The following is an 18,113-nucleotide window of genomic DNA, read 5'->3' as shown; positions in this document are numbered from 1 at the left end:
AGTCTAAAAGCCGAAAGCAGCATATCTAGGGAATGGACCAGGGCAAACCTGATTCAGCCCTAACTATAAGCACTATTAATATTTATTATTCATTCATATTCATTATTCATACATTTCTGTCATATTCATTGAATGTGTTGTAACTCTGTAACGCTGTTCACTCTGTACACATGACATCTATTGTTTATGTCCATCCGGGGAGAGGGATCCTCCTCTGTTGCTCTCCTGAAGGTTTCTTTCCTTTTTTTCCCCGTGAAAGTTTTTTTTTCTGTTCTGGGACAGAGATGTTGTATGTGTACATATTGTAAAGCCCTCTGAGGCAAATTTAGAATTTGTGATTTTGGGCTATACAAAATAAACTGAATTGAATTGAAAAAATCCCCCCTCAATCTCCATTATCTCTACGAATTCTCATTCATGCCCTCATAACATCCAGACTTGATTACTGCAACAGCATCATCTATGGCTCTCCCAACAACATTCTCAATAAACTTCAATCTGTTCAGAACTCTGGCGCTCGACTGCTCACCTCTACCCTTCGCTATGAACACATCACCCCGGTCCTACGCAACCTTCACTGGCTCCCGGTCAAATACAGGATAGACTTTAAATTATTACTCACCGCCTACAAATACCTAAACAACCTGGCGCCTCCCTACCTTTCAGACCTCCCCCTCCACGCCCCAACCCATTGCCTCAGTTCCGCCGGTGCAAACACTCTGAAGAACATCAGGACCAAACGCTGGACCTGGGGTGACAGGGCCTTCTCAGCTGTTGCACTCCCCCCACCCCCCCGGAACACCATCCACATCCACATCCGTCAGGCTCCCACTCTATCATCATTCAAGTAAGCCCTCAAAACCCACCTCTTCAAACTTGTCTTCACCTGCTAACCCCTGCACCCTACCCTCCACTACATGACTCACTTCTCCAGTTTTTTCTTTTTTACCCGAAATGTTTGTTTGTTTTGTTTGATCCTTATCTTTCAATTTTGTGTTTTGTTCTGTTTGTCTATGTCCTATGTAAAGCGTCTTTGAGTGTCTAGAAAAGCGCTATATAAAATCAAAGTATTATTATTATTATTCTGTCCAGCTGGTCTCCCCAGCCTGTCTGACCCTGCTGCTTCCTGGCTCAGTGAACATATGCTTGCTCTAATCACCTGATGGGATGCTGTTGCAGCGGCAGTCCTAACTAGTACCTAGGTGGCTGCAGCACCTGAACTAGAAGACGCTCGGGGATCTGCCCCTTATGCTCGATCTGTTTGTTACAGTAGACAACCAGACAGTGCGGTCAAACTATCTGGTTCGTCAGTTTTTAAGGTATAACCATCAAGGGACACTGTAGTGCCATCATGAGACTTGAAATTGGTATTGTAAGTCTTTGTGTCTGCCCCCATTTGAACCTTTAGGTCAGACATAATTGAGATGGTTGTCTGCAAAGTCAGCATTTTTGCTGTCTGTCACATCAGCAAAGAAAGTGGGTGTACTCCACGACCTATCAGTGAGCCATTGCATTGGTACCCGGAGCGGGCACTCAAATTGTATGTGGAGGCCACTGCCAATTTACGTAAGACGACAACCTTTTTGTTTGCACAAAAAGGGTTGTATTCTGGGCGAACCTCTGTCCAAACAGAGGCTTTTGGATTATGGATATTGGATTATGGATGTGACTCTCCACGTGTATAGGTCACAGGGCCTACCTGCCCATAGTAATGTGAAGTGTCACTCTACTCTGAGTGTATCCACATCCTGAATCTTGAATAGCGTCTCTCTGTAAGAGATCTGTGTGACTGCAATCTGGGATTCTGCATGTACCTTCACTCGCTATTATCGTGTCAATGTTGTTGCTCCTTATGCCATGGCAGCGGCAGTCCTAACCATTCCTTGTGACCTTGCTGGTAGTCTGGCAGTCAGGAAGAATACAATAGAATGAGAGTTACAAATGTAACTACAGCTCTATAAATTCTGGACGACCGCAGAGCTTGTCTGTCACTCGGAATCTGGGTGAGAAGATTCTAAAGGAACAGATTGCGTGATGACATGAGAGATTTCTACTGAAGTGCGCCCTACATCATTGCATGGTCACAGGAGACTTTGTTGGTATAATGAGTCATCCTGCGCATAAGTGAGATGAAGATATCAAGTGCTAAAGCACCAGCATCTGGCGGTCATCCAGAACTCATAGAACCATAGTTTCATTCGTAACTCTCGTTTAACTTACTTATTGCAGCTTGTGGGTTACAATCGCCACCCTGTGACCCTAAACTGATGTAAATACAATCTTCCGATTTTTTTCTGAAGCTAGCGCAATAATTTTGAACATTGAACAGACAGTTTTAAAAAAAGGGAACAGGTTGGACTTATTTACAAAGACTGAGTTGGCTGTTTACATATAAAACAGAATGTAACAGAAAAAAATGTCTTACCTAGACTTAGATAAGAAGATTGATGCCACTCTTGTATTCTTCCCAAAAATTGCATTAGCCTGTGGGAAAACACTAAGCCTTTATCAGTGTAAACTTTAGGTCCATTTGGTGTACAACTTGTTTGAAGTTTAGCACAAAAACTTAAAAGTGTACTGAAGAACATATTATAATAATGTTATTCTTTGTGTTTTGTGTTTCCGGAAGGTGTCTTATTATTGTTTTGATGTTTGACACAGAGCCCCATATGGGATGTCAATGATATTTCACAGATACCATCATTCTGCCTCTCCTCAAAAAGGACTCACAGAAAGCAAAGTTCTAAAATATAATTTTTTTCTATTGTGTATGTAGTTAACAGTGAAGAAACTGACTATTAGATCACAACCCCCCCTTTAAAAGGTAGTCATTATATAATGGTGGGAACAGTTGATGAGCAGTTGACGTGTCTCAGTAGGCCCCCATGGCATTAGCTTCTTAAGTGCATTCTGCTTTTGAAATGATTTAGTGCCGTTAACCCACTTTGTACAAGACTGCATAAGATGCTGGTCAATTGCCTCAATGACATTTGTGACAAAGTAATGGTTTAAAATGTTTGATTTTGAATGCTGTTGAGTGTTGATGGACACCACAAAGGAAGGAACACACTAAGCATAGCCACCTCTGTGCTAGTAGCTGGCCAACAGCACTAAAGAACAGTAATGGTTCTAATTCCAATAAAGAGAAAATCCAAGGTCACACTGTGAACTTCCTCCCCATCAGAAGACTACAGAGACTGGCTGGGAGAGTGCATAATATCCTCACAGCTATTTTTACCCTCAAATTAAAATCTATGACATGTTGAAATGACTGCAGTGTGCAAGAGGGGTATTCAAAGCAGACACTAATGACGCTTATTAATGGCGTGAATGAAGTCTTGACAGGTCGTGTGTCATTCTGCAGGCAATGCTCCACTGGCATAATGGCTAATGTAAGTGGGGATAATTATATATATTATACCCTGTCTTATGGTATTTTGGCAGGAGTATGAGGAGCCAGGCAGTTAGAGTGGAGAGTGAAAGCGCTTGCTCTTTTGGTGACAGAGATGTGCATGTGTGTGTTTGTGTGTGCGCACATGCATGTATATATGTTCACCATCTCCAGCAGTGGTCCAGGGGATGAATAATAGTAAGACAACAGCACCAAACAGTGGTCAAACAAGAATTCTGCATAAAGAGACGTGCATCAAATAAGCAAAATTCACAACATCCGTTTCCTGTGTTCTGTTCCAGCCAACAATGTGATGCTTAGAGACACTGAACACTGTGTGTTTGAGGGAATTAATTAAACAATAAATAAATAAATAAATAAAACAAAGATGGCTTTCTTTGACAGAACAAATGTGCGCATTGTAAACGTGATTAGGTATGCACATGTGTGTGATGCATTGTGGTTTGATTGCTTTGTCTGAGGCAGAGAGACAAGCAATGACCATTAAATCCATGTTCGAGGCCGTGAGCTGTCAGGAAGAGCCTCATAGATCAGAAGAGAGAATTAGGATAGTAGACAATATAGGAAGCCATTGGTTAGAACATTACAAATTAAAAAATATATCAAATAGAAAATAAATTCAAGAGTTATTATTATCATCACCATAATTGTATGATTATGGGTATGATAATCTTGAAAAAGAATAGGGCGATTGTTTTATTAAAAACATATTTAAAAGCCTTTAACCTCTAAACAAACACTGATAAAGAGATAATTTGAAACAATAAGGAAAAGGGCACTATTGTGTCACTAAATACAAATCATGAAATAAAAATCTCATGTGTGCACTGGCCTTTTTTAAATAAAAAAACAATAAACATTATTAGTCTACAACACTTTGAAACCCTTTTCTTCAGCTTCTTATGATGATGATGATGATGATGATGATGATTATTGTTTTCAAAGTATATTTTAGCACTAAATGTCACTAAAATAGTGCAAGACTATATAGTTGTATTTTTTTGCTCCAGTTCAATTGAGTTCAGTACAACTTTCTTTATCCCTATAGGGGCAAATGTATACAGCAGCTTGCCAACCAGGTCGACAGTGGATGTGTGTGGAGAGCCAGGGACAGCTGCGAGGGGCCAGTGGGAGGTGGTGGTGGTGGTGGGAGGGGAAGGTTGCCGGCTGAGTGGATGTTGGTGGCTCTCTCCTCTCTGTGATGTTGGCGGGATAGAGTTGGCTAATTGGAGGCCCGGCGGTAAAAGCTGTTCATTACTGCCTCTGCCTCTTGGTCCCCCTGCTCAAACACCTTGCCTCATTTAGCTCTGTATTTACCTCCCCCCCTCCCAATTCCAACACGGGACCTCAGAACACACCAAAGGTTCAACTTGGAACAAGGGGAAAAGGAAGGGAGAAAGAGAGATGGGGAGGAGGAGAGAAAAATAGGGAGAGAGGGAGCGAAAGGGTAACTTATGTTCAGTGGGAATTAACAAAGCACTTAGTAATTAAATCTAAATTGACATTCTGGTAATTAGCCTCTTGATTAGGAGCAATAACACAATTAGCCAACCAGTCTTTGCTAATTGTTAATTAGTACAAGCAAAGTTATTGTGTGTGTGGCAGAGGGAGGCATGTAAAAGAACAAATGTTAATCTGTCTCTCTTTCAACATTCGCATCCCCTTTCTTTTTTCTTGCTGCCTTTCTATTGAGCTAGCAGGCAGGTTCATTGCATTTCTCTTCACTGAAGCTGCATTCAGAAGCAGCAGTCAGTAATTAGCTAAAAGTCTTATCGAGGATATCATCAGAGAACAGACTGAGCCGTGCTGGCACATCTCCATGTCTTTCTAACTTCGCCGAAACATCCCTCTTCCCCGCCTGCATTCGGCGAGGTGTCATACAGGGGGGATTTGTTCTGAATAAAGATGTGATGTGGATTAAATACAATCATAAAAGGGGAAAAGAAGCCATGGTGCTGGAGATGAATCTTAAGGAGATGTAATTCATCTAAAAGGTTTTAGTTTATGAGGCAGAGGATCAGAACACCTCATTAAAGCCATGGAGAGAGGAGAGGACACAGGAAAATAGATGGAGGGACAATAAAGATGTTCCAGGAAGTGAAATTGACATTGGCAACAAGTGAAACATGCGTTATTTTCAATTAAGATAGACTTAGCAGTACAATTAATTTAATTTTCACAAACCCAAAGTAAGTGAAGGCTAATCAGCCAGATCTAAAAAGATAGACAGGAAATATCTTTGGCCAAATGATACCCTGGTCAAGAATGGAAGATACACACTGGTTTTAGCAGCATTGTAATCATTCACATACACACATAAGAACACACATAACTGATAACCTTGTGTGTGTGTGTGTGTGTGTGTGTGTGTGTGTGTGTGTGTGTGTGTGTGTGTGTGTGTGTGTGTGTAGGTGTGTGTGTGTGTGTGTGTGTAGGTGTGTAGGTGTGTGTGACACAAAAAAAGTGTGTACTAGCATGGTAGATATTTAGGGATATTTGCTAGTAGTGTGTGTGTTTGTGTGTGTGTGTGTTTGTTTGTGTGTGTGCGCGCGCGCGCGTGCATGTGTTTGTGTGTGTGAGACCTGGAGTGTGTGTGTGTGAGTCAGTGTGTCAGCTTCAGATTAGCTGGCCTCCAAACACAAATATTTGGCAGCAGGATGAGCTGTCTCAGGACGCACCGGAACATGAAATTAAGCAGGAGAGGTGGAGGTGCCAGCGAGAGCTAAAGCAGCCCTGCTGAGATGAGAGGTGTATTGGGAGAAAGAATTGGATGGGCAGCTGCTCAGCACCACTCCAAACTATGATGTAGAGATTAAAAAAAAGGAGAAAAATGAGAACAAGAAAAAATGGCTCTGCTTGCAGTAAATCTGTACATTTATACTCAATTTCCTGTAATGAAATTTGGAGATGAAAAATGCAAAAAGCGAGTGTGTGGGTATGTGTCTGTGCGTAGGTGTTATGGTCTGCCTTGTACCAAGCTCCTGCTGTGCCCCACCCACTGAGACTCTAATTGGATCCTTATTACCAGGCCAGCCTCCATCCTAGGAATGATGGATTCATACCACGCAGAATTCCATTAATCATTCCTTATTCACAGTCCACTCTGAGGAGAGGGCAAATTCATTTCTTGTCCCGCCGAGCGGCCATCATAATGAATATTCATGAAAGGAAATTTGGGGTCAGGCCTAATAAGGGAGGTAATTTGTAATTTGCGCTGTTCCCGCTCGGGTCTTGTTCGGCAGGTTAACCTATAGAACAGGCAGGCACATGCGGAACAGACAACGGCACTCTCTGCAACCCACACTTAAACATATTGTATTTTTTACTCCGAACCTGCTGGGCGCCAGCAGGAGTCGTGTACATATTCAGTCTCAGTTTAAATTTGTATAAACCGAATATTAAAGCATTATTATGAGGAATTTTTGCTGAATGTCACCCTAATGTGTGCCGATGTGTGCTTCTTGTGGCTTTAAACAATAGATGTATTTGTTCTTCCAAAACTTCAGACACATGCTGAAAATGCTGATGTGTTGTATTTATATTTCTAAAAAAGATTTACAGTGTGGATCGAAGTTACATTAACCAAGTTCCATCCAGCAAAAAGTAAGATTCAGTGAGGACTACTACTACTACTGGAGCCCTGGAATAAAACAGAGAATGAAAACTGGCCATAATTTTTTGCAAAAAGGCGGATCTTCTCTACCTGACCAAATAAGCCCTGTAGACTGTTGAACACTTTGAGAAAATCACTTTTAAATAAAACAGCTGCTTTAAGAGAAGAATAACAAGCACCTTCGCTCTGCTTTCACATCACAGCACTTCATCCCCAAAAGCATTTTACTACTCCTGAAATTATGCCCACCTGGCATCACTTAAAGTCACTTAATTAATAATGTATCAATACATTTGAAGTGATTAAAATTCATGACCAGAAAGTGTTTTTTAAAATAGTGCCCTTGTACCCTCAGGGTTTCCAATCAGTGCATTGCGTTTGTTAGATCAGGAAGGAATAATTAATTGTACCTGCATGTTTAGTTGGGTCAGGCAGTGGGGGCAGGATGCCTACAGCCCTGAGTGTGTATGTGTGTGTATGTGTTTTTGAGGAAAGAGGGTGTTAGTTACAAGCACTCGTTGGCACCACAACACCTGTGTGTAGAGTCAGATCCAGTATGCAGACAGATAGACATTCTATTCCACATGTATTTATATTTATACCACAAACACAAACCTCTAGTAGCATCCCATAATTTGATCTGCCACCCTGTCATCACCTTCTTGTCGTCTCTGCCCTTTTTCTTTGACTCCATCATCAACCTCTGTTGAAAGGGGAACAGCCATTAAGTTCGAGATCGAACAAGATCAAGACGTAATGTCAAAGACCTGTCACTTACAAACATGCATGCATGCACGCACACATACAGGCGCGCGGCACGATTGACAGCTTATAGGCTCCTTGCTGGGTCAGCACGTGGAGACACATATCATACATGCATACATGTACATAGAGGGGGTTAGTAACTAAGTCGATTTAGCCTAGTGTTATTTAAAATTTAAGTTTTTTAATTCCAGAATATGATCAGTGTAAAAATATCAATCACTTAATTTGTACAGCACTTCCATTCAAAGTGCTTTACAAATTCCTCTGTGAAGTTCAGAGAGAAAAGTATTTACTTAAGTAAAATGATTAATGCAAAGATTTAAATGTATTCTTTTACAAGTAAAAAGTACAGAAGTATTATATGTAAAAGTACTTATAATACAAAATGGCCCCTTTGACAATGTTTTTTAACAATAAATTAATATCACTGGAATATAGCAATATTAATTGCTCATGTTTACAATTTGCTATACTGATGTGTAATGCATATTTTTATATCCTGTGTTTTACATATACAATGTTTACCTGCAAAGTAACTGCTGTGAAATAAATGTAGTGGATTAATATTTTTCCTTTATGATGTGGTGTGTTGGAAGTTAAGTAAAGTCCAAGTTTGGGGAAATTATTTCTCAAGTAGTAGTTGAGCAAATCAAACATAAAGGAATAGGGACCATTACAAATGGGCTAGTAATGCACACTAAAAACTGAAATAATATTCAGTATGTATTTAATCAAAGCATCACCTGGATGGCCTGCTACATTAAAATGCTGCTTACAAATTATTGCCTCAATAATTTAAATAATTTAATACTCTGAAAGGAACCTTTCAGAGTATTAAACCTGGATCAACCTACTTTAACTTATCATACGTACAGGATATTTTAATGCTGATTTGTCCTTGTTTTCTAGAAGTTTTCTTTAAATTCAGTATTTTCCATTCGTAGATACAGATGCAAAGATGCAGACCAGATACAGGGGAGTACTAACCTGTTTTTGAAAACTTTGAAACTTGAGCAACGCTGAACTGAACACTGAAGGGACCAGAGGAGGGCAGAGGGGTGTCAGAGAAGCCACTCTGCAAAGAAAGACAAGTGCCATTGAAGGCCTAAATAAGGAACATTGTGTGTCTTGCCATAAAGGTGAGCAGACTGTTTCTCCGTCCTCTCATGTATAATACATCTTTCTCTGTTTCACCCCAAGGTTCAGAAGCCCAGGGCCCTAGAGACCAACACAGTCTTTTAAAGATATGTGCTCACTTAATCACTGAAGAAAATGGCCCCTAGAGCTAGCCTAATATTATAATTAATTAATTCAACCAAAGAGGGGTATTAAATATCCTCCCTCTTAGGATATCAGCTGAATACATTGACCTTTGTGGAAATCACCCTCTAATTCGAATCAGGTTTTCGAGCCGCTTATAGACTCAACTTGTTTCTTTTTCTCTTTTCTCGTCTTTTGGTTCTCTTTGTCCGTATAGAGTCAGAATGATTCACATGCAAGGGTGAAGCTTGTGTATGATGGTGCAAGTTTGCCTCTTTGCCTTTACTCTTCCTCCATTTTGTGTCTTGTTAGTCATGCTTTGCTGTGTGTCTTTCCAAGATCATGTATGTGAGTGTGTTTCTCAGCATATATAAGTGTGTGTGCACAAAAGTGCATGCGAGTTATCCCTAGTTTTATCTCCCTGCTGTAACACAGAAAAGAACAGAAAGTTTTCTTATTACCGGAGAGAGTGGTAGAATAGCAGGCAGCTAAGTCTCTTTCTAACTCTGTCTCTTTCTCAGCGGTGTAGCCGACTCCCCAGTGTACTCTGGGTCTTCAGTAACTCTGACTGAAGTTCAGAGGGGTTAGGTAGTATACTCAGGAGTAAGAGGGGAGACAAGAGGGGGAGGGGAGGGGAGGGGGGGTTAAGCAGGATTGTAACGGTGGCAGTTTTAAAACAGAACTTTAAATCTCCACCTACGAGAGAGAGAGGGAGGACAATGCCGTCATGTGGCGTGTCGTTATCTTCAGGTCTCTGAAAGGCAGGAGAAGAGAGGATGAAAATAAAAAGAAGCTTGAAGAAGGGCATAAATGTGATAACAGCTGTGGGCTGTATAATCTATGCTGCTTTTCAGGGAGGTATGAAAAAAAACATAAAATCTTTGCGACCTTCAGATTTTAAGTTCAGTGAAACAGCTTCTCACTCACAACACCAAACGGAATGGAATAGGATTTGCAAGATGGATGGATGAATGGATGAGTGGATGGCTGCATGGATGGATTGGCTGATAGAGAAACAAACACAGCAAAAAAAACAAATAGATGTCAGAAGCTTGTACGCCAGACCATTAGTTTGTCAGTAATCTTCATGGTTTTTTGGTTATCAAGGACACTGATATTGTCCTAATCTGAAGTCCCGCTCAAGATAAATTCACAGTCTAAAAAAAACTGCAATTAAAACATGATGCAGGATTCATCACTCTCATAGCCCCTCCATCAGCTGCCACAGGAAAGGATGGAGAAGTTAACCTTCAAAGTAGTTAACCTTCATAATGTGACAAATTCTAAATCAGACACATTATTTATCTTAATACTGATACGCTTAATTTAACACCCCTCCCACCAACTCACAAAACTAAGAGACGTTAAGGTATTTGTGTTCCAACTTTGATCATTCAAACAGCTGAACAACAGTTTGCCCATTATGTTTCCGGGGAGCCTGTGGGTGGAATTTAGAGACACCATGTCTTAATTTTTCGGAGGTTGCACCAGATGCTCTTTCTGTCAGTGGATGACATTCACTGCAATTCCAAACATATTAATTTTCAGTGTAAAGAAATGTCAGTCAAGCCTTGTTGGTTTTCTGTATAACTGTGTTGTGGACCACTACCTCCCCCTACTGGCCATCTAGGAGGAAAGACAGTCTTTTACAGCATACAAGGAGAAATTACTGTAAGAATCCAGGATGCGTGGACTTAATTTTGGTACAAAATTAGATTTCACCAATAAAGAAGCGATGATGAAACTACTTCTAATTTATCTTTCATGATGATCTAAATTATAGCTTTTGGAAAAAGTACAGTTTTTTAAACTTGTTTCAAAAGAACAAAAAGTAAAAGACTCATTTTAGATTTTAAAGTGAACTTGTTGCAGTACGTGCATGTGCGATCAGCTTCCCAGTTCACCACCACACACTTCTCTCAGTAACTATTCTACTCTGTAAAGGCTACATCTAGTAAATCTCCAGACAAGTCACTCCTCATCTCTCTTCTGCTTCTTCATCCGCTGCAGAGGAAAGTTAAAAGATTAACGTTAGAATGAGCGATAAATACCTATACCAGAGCCCACCACCACCGTCACCCAGTTCTCACCTCTCCTGCAACTCATCTTTTTACCTCCCCACATATGAAAAGACTGATCCTTCCATGTGACAGTTAATGGCGGGGACATTATTCATCTCTCCTGCCAATTTGAGATGCTTTTCTTTGAGGAATAGAGGCACGAGGGGTTGAAGTGAGTCAGTGAGGAGTATTAAATATGTAGAGGAAGATGGACAAAGGTGTGTCAGAATAAAGAGGGGCAGGAGAGGTGGGAATGAAGAAGGACGTGGGGTGCGTGGACACAGAGTTAAGACCAAGTTACTTAGTGAGAGACTGTGAGGGAAAGAAAAAGGAAGGAGTTATCGCCTTGACAGTGTGAAGAGATGTTTGTGAACTCTCAGTTTTGACCTTTCAAAGAGACAAAGCCACTTTTACAATGTGAACATTAATTTTATCTTTTAACACTCAACTGAAATCCAATACAGATCTAAAAAATCTGGAAATGGAAACAACTAAATAACTTTCAAACTCTTAATTCCTCCAATCTGTTTCCAGAGGTGCCCCCAAAACTTTAGAAACATCTTCAATCTGTGGTGGTGATGAATTATGGATCTAAAATCAATGTTGTGTTATGGTGCCATCTTCATTAGAGCCTTTTTGATAGTGGGCCATCAGGTCCTACAGAATTATGCATGCCTGCAAAAGCTATAAAAACTGTCTCCAATCTCCATCCGTATGCTAAAAGACAGTATTTTTGGTGTGACTTCCAGTCTGCCTGTCAGTGAGAATGTACGGCGTGTGGCCTGAGCAGAAGAGATCATAAAGCAGACTGTGATTGACGGTATCTTAATGGAGGAGGACGGATCAATAAGTAATATCAGCAGGTTTTAATTCAGGCAATACACATAAACCTTTACCAACTTCACAATGTCACTCAGTGTTCATAAAAGTTTTCTCCACATCCCCTTGGACAAAACGAGATAAATCCATCAAAAAGTCGTCTTAGTTTTATAGTCATCCCTCCCTCCTCTCTTCTTTCCCTCCTCACATCCGCCCTCCCCCCTCATCTCCATTTTGATGTCTGTCTATTAGCAGAGGGTGAGGCCTTTCCTGCTCTCACATCCAGGGGCTAAATTAGCTCAATCAGGCCCCTTTCACCTCGCTTCCGTGGGCTTTAAGCTGAGTGACACACTGCTCCCCTGGGAGGGAGGACTCTCATATTCACAAACACACACACGCGCACACACACGAAGAGTGCTCTGTGGGCAGGTAGAGGGGGTTAGGAGGTGGAAGAATGAAAAGGAAGATTGGAGGATCCATCCTCAGATCTGAATGGAGCTCCTTGTTGAACACAGAAGAGAGAAACAGTGGAGCTCAAGATCCTGTGCCAAAAAATCCTTCAAGAGGCCCGACCTTCAGAAAAAGAAGTGATGAGTGTTTCTCAGTGTGTGTCCCCTCACTCCACAACCAGCACACAATGCCAGGGCCGAATGCTGCGTTCCTGTGCCAACATTTTTCAAATCGCACCTTCATGTTTCATTTGTCTCAACCCTTCCCCTCTCTCCCGCTCACAAAAAAGCCACCCTAGTATCTGTGCAAGTGCAAGGCAGGCACTTCTGCTGCGTTAATAGCAGTGTGTGTATGTGTGTTGGTGTTGGGGGGGGTGCAAAAAGGTGGCGATCGGAGTGAGCCATAAGATCTAATCTTTGCAGCTCTACAGGGATTTATTAGACTGGGGAGGACATTAGCATCATAAAGACTCAGGAGAATGGGCCTGTGGATGGGCTGCAGACACCACCACTACACTTAAACATGCTCTGCAGCATCAGTCAGTGTATGTGTGTGTATGGGGAATAAGATTACCCCGATTTAACTTAAGAAAGGCTGTTAAAAGGTTTTATGGATCATCCTGAAGCAGCCCTGGACTAATAGATCAGAAGATGTATGAAAGAGCATCAAAAGAGGAGAAAAGATGCCAAAAAAAGAAGGCAGGTGAAATGTTAAAGGCACCACCTCCAAGAAAATAGGGTGATTTTACCAAATTGGCACCAATAAATGTAATTTGTAAAAACTGTTATACTTCTTTTTGTCAAAAGTGTGTACTGGGAATGTGCCCTGCTATGCTGGGATTTTATGTAATGGCAGGGCAACACAAAAAAAAATCAAAGCTATCAAAATGCTTTGCTGCCGTTTTCTGGACAAAAAACATACCGTGGATTACTCAATTTTACTCGCCATTTGTGAACAAACTCAAATCCAAATTTTTGTATTTAGTATTTTAGTATTATTTTTTGTATTTAGTATTTAAAAGAGCAGCAGCTCAGTCTTTTCTATGAAAGTGGTATCAAACTGTTTAATGAGACACAGGAGGAGCATTGTGGATCTCTGGTGCTCTCTGGTGGATTTATAATGTAACAATATTAATTAATCTGTTGTCATGCCTATATATGCCAAAAACTACAAAGACAGTGAGACAAACACTAACATAAACAATATATACAAAGAAACCATTCACTTATTTTTTACCACCTACATTTGACTCATGGACAGGACATGGACATTTGACAATATCTAATCTTCAATTACACTCCCAACATTTTAACTGCGTTGTTACTAAATCTATCTCTCAGAATAGCCATGTTTCCAAATGAAATATCTATTTTAATTTATATTTAGTTATATTTCTAAATGCTGAAGGGGCATTACAATATATTTAGATGCGTGTCTATTTCTGCACCTGAACTTGTCTTCCTTTACTTTAGGAGTATATTGCAATTACTTACACCAATCTCAACAAGTTGTAAACCTAAATTAAAATGGTTAAATGAGACAGATATGGCCCGTGTTTTTTGGCATCCAAACTAATTCTGATATCAGAAGATCATGCTTGAATTTACACATATTAAAGTGAGATTTAAGTTAAGCATAGAGAAACTTAGAAAACAACCTTCTAGTGTAAAACTATGCACACACTGTACATCATTCTGCACAGTGAGGCTCAGACAACAAGCAAATCGCATTTTGGAGTGAAGGGAGACTTTAACCTTGTGGACACACAAACTTATTTCGTAAGTCGCATCAATAAGAAACACTAAAAGTCAGTGAATGGATTCTGGTAAAACATTTTATATTTCGCAGTAAAATCAGAAACACTTTTCCCTGTGTACTTTGGTCTGCAGAGCGTCCTCTAGTGGAAGAGTAGAGGAGGCCTGAGCAGATCTTTGGAGTGTTGGCTGGGTGAAAGTACAACAAGAGTCAAACTGTGGCTGATAGGGAAAAGGCACAACTCTGGCAGAAAGAAAGTGGCCGATGCAGAATCATTGATACCCCGCCATGGCAACCATAACTCCTCAGCTCAGAGTTATTTTGAAGTCAGTCATCTTCTAGTTTCCATGGAAACCAAAGTCAGGAAGGACGGGAGCATGGCAACCTGCTTCAGTCTGACCAGAACCACTGATAAAGCTTACATTCATAAAATGAGCAATTTGAATTTAATCAAATAAAATAATCAAGTTTCTGTCTGGCTCCACAAATTCAAAGTTAAAATAGGGAGACAAATAAAATCCCAGTCATATAAAAATGGCATCGTAAATGTACATAATCTCTTTGAAGTCAGTTCTGGAAGTTTATAAACGGCTCCCCATTCCATCCTCAATAAAACATGGGTGGTGTGTGTACATTTACAGTGTGCTTACTGAAAATGGCTCTGAGAAAAAAGGGGGAGTTTTGGAATAAAATTGTAAAATAACTAAAACAACAAATACAAATAAAATACATTTAAGTGGCTTAGTGGCATATAACATCTGAAAGAAATTGTATTCCATCATTCTTCCATGTAAAAAGTCAAAATAATAATATAGTTTCCAGTGCTTTGAGAGATAAAATAAACAACACACTATAATAAAGAAAACAAACACTTCTTTTAATCAAAATAAAAATCAAAGTTGTTTTCTACCTTCAATCAATACTGATATCAAATCAAAGCCAAGTCCCAGGTCTACCACAGCAGAGATACAACTCAGGCCCACCTCTGCCCTCCCTAACCATCACCGTGACAGCTGCAGCCAGTTGGATAACAGATTCCTTTTTCAGTGGCAGTTTGAAAAGCGGACCTGAGTTTTACTTCTGCGGCCAGTAGCTTCAATCGACTCGTCGAGGGAGAGACTGCAGCCTCTTTAACATGCTGATTTGAAAACCGCCTCAAGGCTGCACTGTATTTATTGTATGTATGTGAACACTATAATGCATGTTTAAGAACTACCGGGTAAGCATCTGCATGTATTTGCATGACTGCTTGTGAATCAAGTGAGAGTGTGAATGCATGTAAGTGTGTGCTGATGTTGTGCTTTAACAGTGGAGATTACACAACTTCTGCTCTCAGCTGAGACAGACTATCTCTTTCTCTCTCCCTGTCACTTTAATTTCTTTCACCCGGGCTTCACAAGCAAGTTGGTTCCTACAAAGACAATTAGTGAGAGAAAAACGCAACATTTATCTCCTGCAACAACCCTAGTATAGATGGTACAGAAGCAAACACGAAAGCATCAACAGACATAATTGAAGTTGACATTAAATCTAAAATACTGGTGGTGATCTCCAACCTATAAAAACATGCCTTTGAGGAGCGGCAGCTGCAAAAATGAAAAGGCACATTGATAGGTGTTATGAGCCAGACACGATTCAGGGTAACATTTGCTACTGCTTAAAAATGATCTGACTTGTGCATTCTGTTCCAGTACCTGAGTATTTTGACACCTCACAGTTGAGGACGACATGCCATATTCTGAAGATCATCCCAATGTTTTCTCTATTCTCTCCACAGTAAAGGTTATGACTGTGTCAAGTGTTAAAGGTGTAGAAACTGGGGGACAGCAATGTGTGTTTGTGAAAAGACAACAATTACAGTCAGAAGTGGAGTAGATGCAATACATTAAAAGGGGCTTTGCTGAAAACTGGATTATCTGCCTCCCCCAGTGTGTTTTCAAATGTTTCCTAAAATGTGGGCGCTTATAGAATGTTGGCTTAGCAGGCTAAAATAGATCTGTTTCAAACAACAGTTGGTGCGAGAAGCAAATGCCAACACTAGAATATCAGATTGAGGAAGAGAACAATGTGACCGGACTGCACCCCCTTGAGATAAATTATGCATGCCGGACCATGAAGCTGTTTCCATTATATTCACTATCATTCATTCAATCGTTTATGGTTACTAAAAGAAGTTGATGTATGAGACAATGCACTTGGTTGTCCTTGTATCCGATAACTTTAATCTAATTAACTGCTGGTTTTGTCCCTTGTTCAATTATGATTCAGAGCCACCTTTATGAAAACAAGGACAGGCAAGTGTGCAATATAACTCCTGAGCTGGCAGTGTTGTTTTACCACTTGTAAATGCTCTGTTGGGCAACGTTTATCTATGTGTGTGTGTGTGTGTGTGTGTGTCTGTGTAAACATTTGTACTATACATAATATGTACCTTTTTTTGCTTGTGCCGTTAAGGGCAGGGGATTAATTGTACCACCAATGAGTGTTATTGGTGTGTGTTCAAATAGTATCATGTGCATAGTATTGGTGTGAACCGGGGGAATAATGTCACGTCTGGTTGCTGTTTCATTTCTATTGTATGTGCTGCAAATCTGTCGTGCCGACGTACCATCACTTTTTGATGCTGTTTTCACGCAACCTTTCTGAAACCTCTGCATGTGCTTGTGCCTGCGTTTGTGTGACTGCATGTGTGTGTTAGTATGCACGTGTCTACAATATGTCTCCATCCTCTATGCTGAAGCTGGATCTACGGCTGGAGTCCACCGAGGCTTCAGGTGACATCGCAGAGAGCAGTGGGTCTCCTCCCATAGGGGACAAGGGCTCGTCCATCATCAAGAAGCCCAGCTCACCTCTCCTTCCCTGGACATCCAGTCCACCCAAGTCGCCTAGCCCCGACATGCCATCTGAGAAGCCGGGTATCCCATCACACAAGTCCAGCGACTGGGTAAAGTCAAAGGGCTGGGAGCTGCCGACAGCTGGGAACTGGATGGGTGGCTGGGGCTGCTGCAGGTGTTGGGGAAGCGGTTGCAGCTGCCTGGGCTGTTGCTGAACCTGGCCTTGGAGATGGAGGTGGGTCTGCTGGAGGAAGTGGTGCTGCTGGGCCTGGGGATGAGCCTGGTTCTGGGATAGGTGCTGGGGCTGGTGGTGGGCTTGTGTCATGGGGTGAGAGAGGTTCTCCTCTGGGCTGGTCTCTTGTTTTATGTAAGAAGCCATCAGGTCAGTCGGGTTCAGGGCAGAAGGAGAGGTGCTGGGAAGACCATGTATACGAGCCTGCATCTCCAACTCCTGTAGTCAGAGGGCAACATCATCAGACTATTTGCTGTTATTCTGTTGATCTGCGTGTGTGCGTGCGTGCGTGTTTGTGAGACCTGGATGCGTAGCATCAGTTGTTTGTTGGCCATCTCCATCCTTTTGAAGTTATTTTCCACCTCTCTGGATCTATGTGCATCCTTCTGCATGCGTTTGATGTATTCCACAGACGCCCGCAGTATAGTGCCTTTGTTCCAGCGCAAATCACTATGCACACAGTAAAGTATACACAGGCCATTTCATAGATAAGTAACTGGCAGTAACAAAACTAAATATGCGCTGAAAATACAATGTTATTAAAGCAACTCACAGGTCATTGGTTTTGGGGATCATGGTGCCTAACTCTTTGATACGATCATTGATGTTGAATCTCCTCCTCCTTTCAACTATTGAATAGGCAAGAGACAAAGAAAAAAAGATTGGGGTTTTTGTAAGTAAAAAGGTGAATTATTAAGTATGCATAGCATTCATAAAAACAGTAAACATGAAACAGGGGCTGCACTGTGGTGCATATGAAAAAAATGCAGATATATGCACACTGGATATATACAGCAAAGGTAAAAAATTAACAAATGTTTTGGGGCGCACACACACACACACACACACAGTCACAGGCAATTACCCTTAAGTGCCAGGACAGCAAAACATACCTGGTTAACCATCCACTCAC

General features: G+C 41.0%; 1 protein-coding gene across 7 annotated transcripts in view; it reads right to left on the bottom strand.

Annotated features, from left to right (window-relative positions):
- Positions 1 to 14,195: 14,195 nt before the first annotated feature.
- tfeb (transcription factor EB) overlaps positions 14,196 to 18,113 on the bottom strand; it is a 29,905-nt gene continuing 25,987 nt past the window's right edge. For 6 of the 7 annotated variants that reach the window (XM_034531930.1, XM_034531928.1, XM_034531933.1 and 3 more), the window contains exons 9-11: positions 17,754 to 17,829; positions 17,503 to 17,659; positions 14,196 to 17,419 (exon numbers count right to left, since the gene is read on the bottom strand). In XM_034531930.1, coding sequence (XP_034387821.1) covers positions 16,844 to 17,419; positions 17,503 to 17,659; positions 17,754 to 17,829 — 809 coding nt within the window. In that variant the 3' untranslated portion in view covers positions 14,196 to 16,843. The remainder of the gene's footprint in view (positions 17,420 to 17,502; positions 17,660 to 17,753; positions 17,830 to 18,113) is intronic. The other variant, XM_034531934.1, reaches the window with a different exon arrangement.

This window comes from Cyclopterus lumpus, chromosome 5, assembly GCF_009769545.1.
Source record: "Cyclopterus lumpus isolate fCycLum1 chromosome 5, fCycLum1.pri, whole genome shotgun sequence".
NCBI lineage: Eukaryota > Metazoa > Chordata > Actinopteri > Perciformes > Cyclopteridae > Cyclopterus > Cyclopterus lumpus.
Note: the sequence above shows the minus strand (reverse complement) of the source record. Positions and strands in the feature narration are given on the sequence as shown.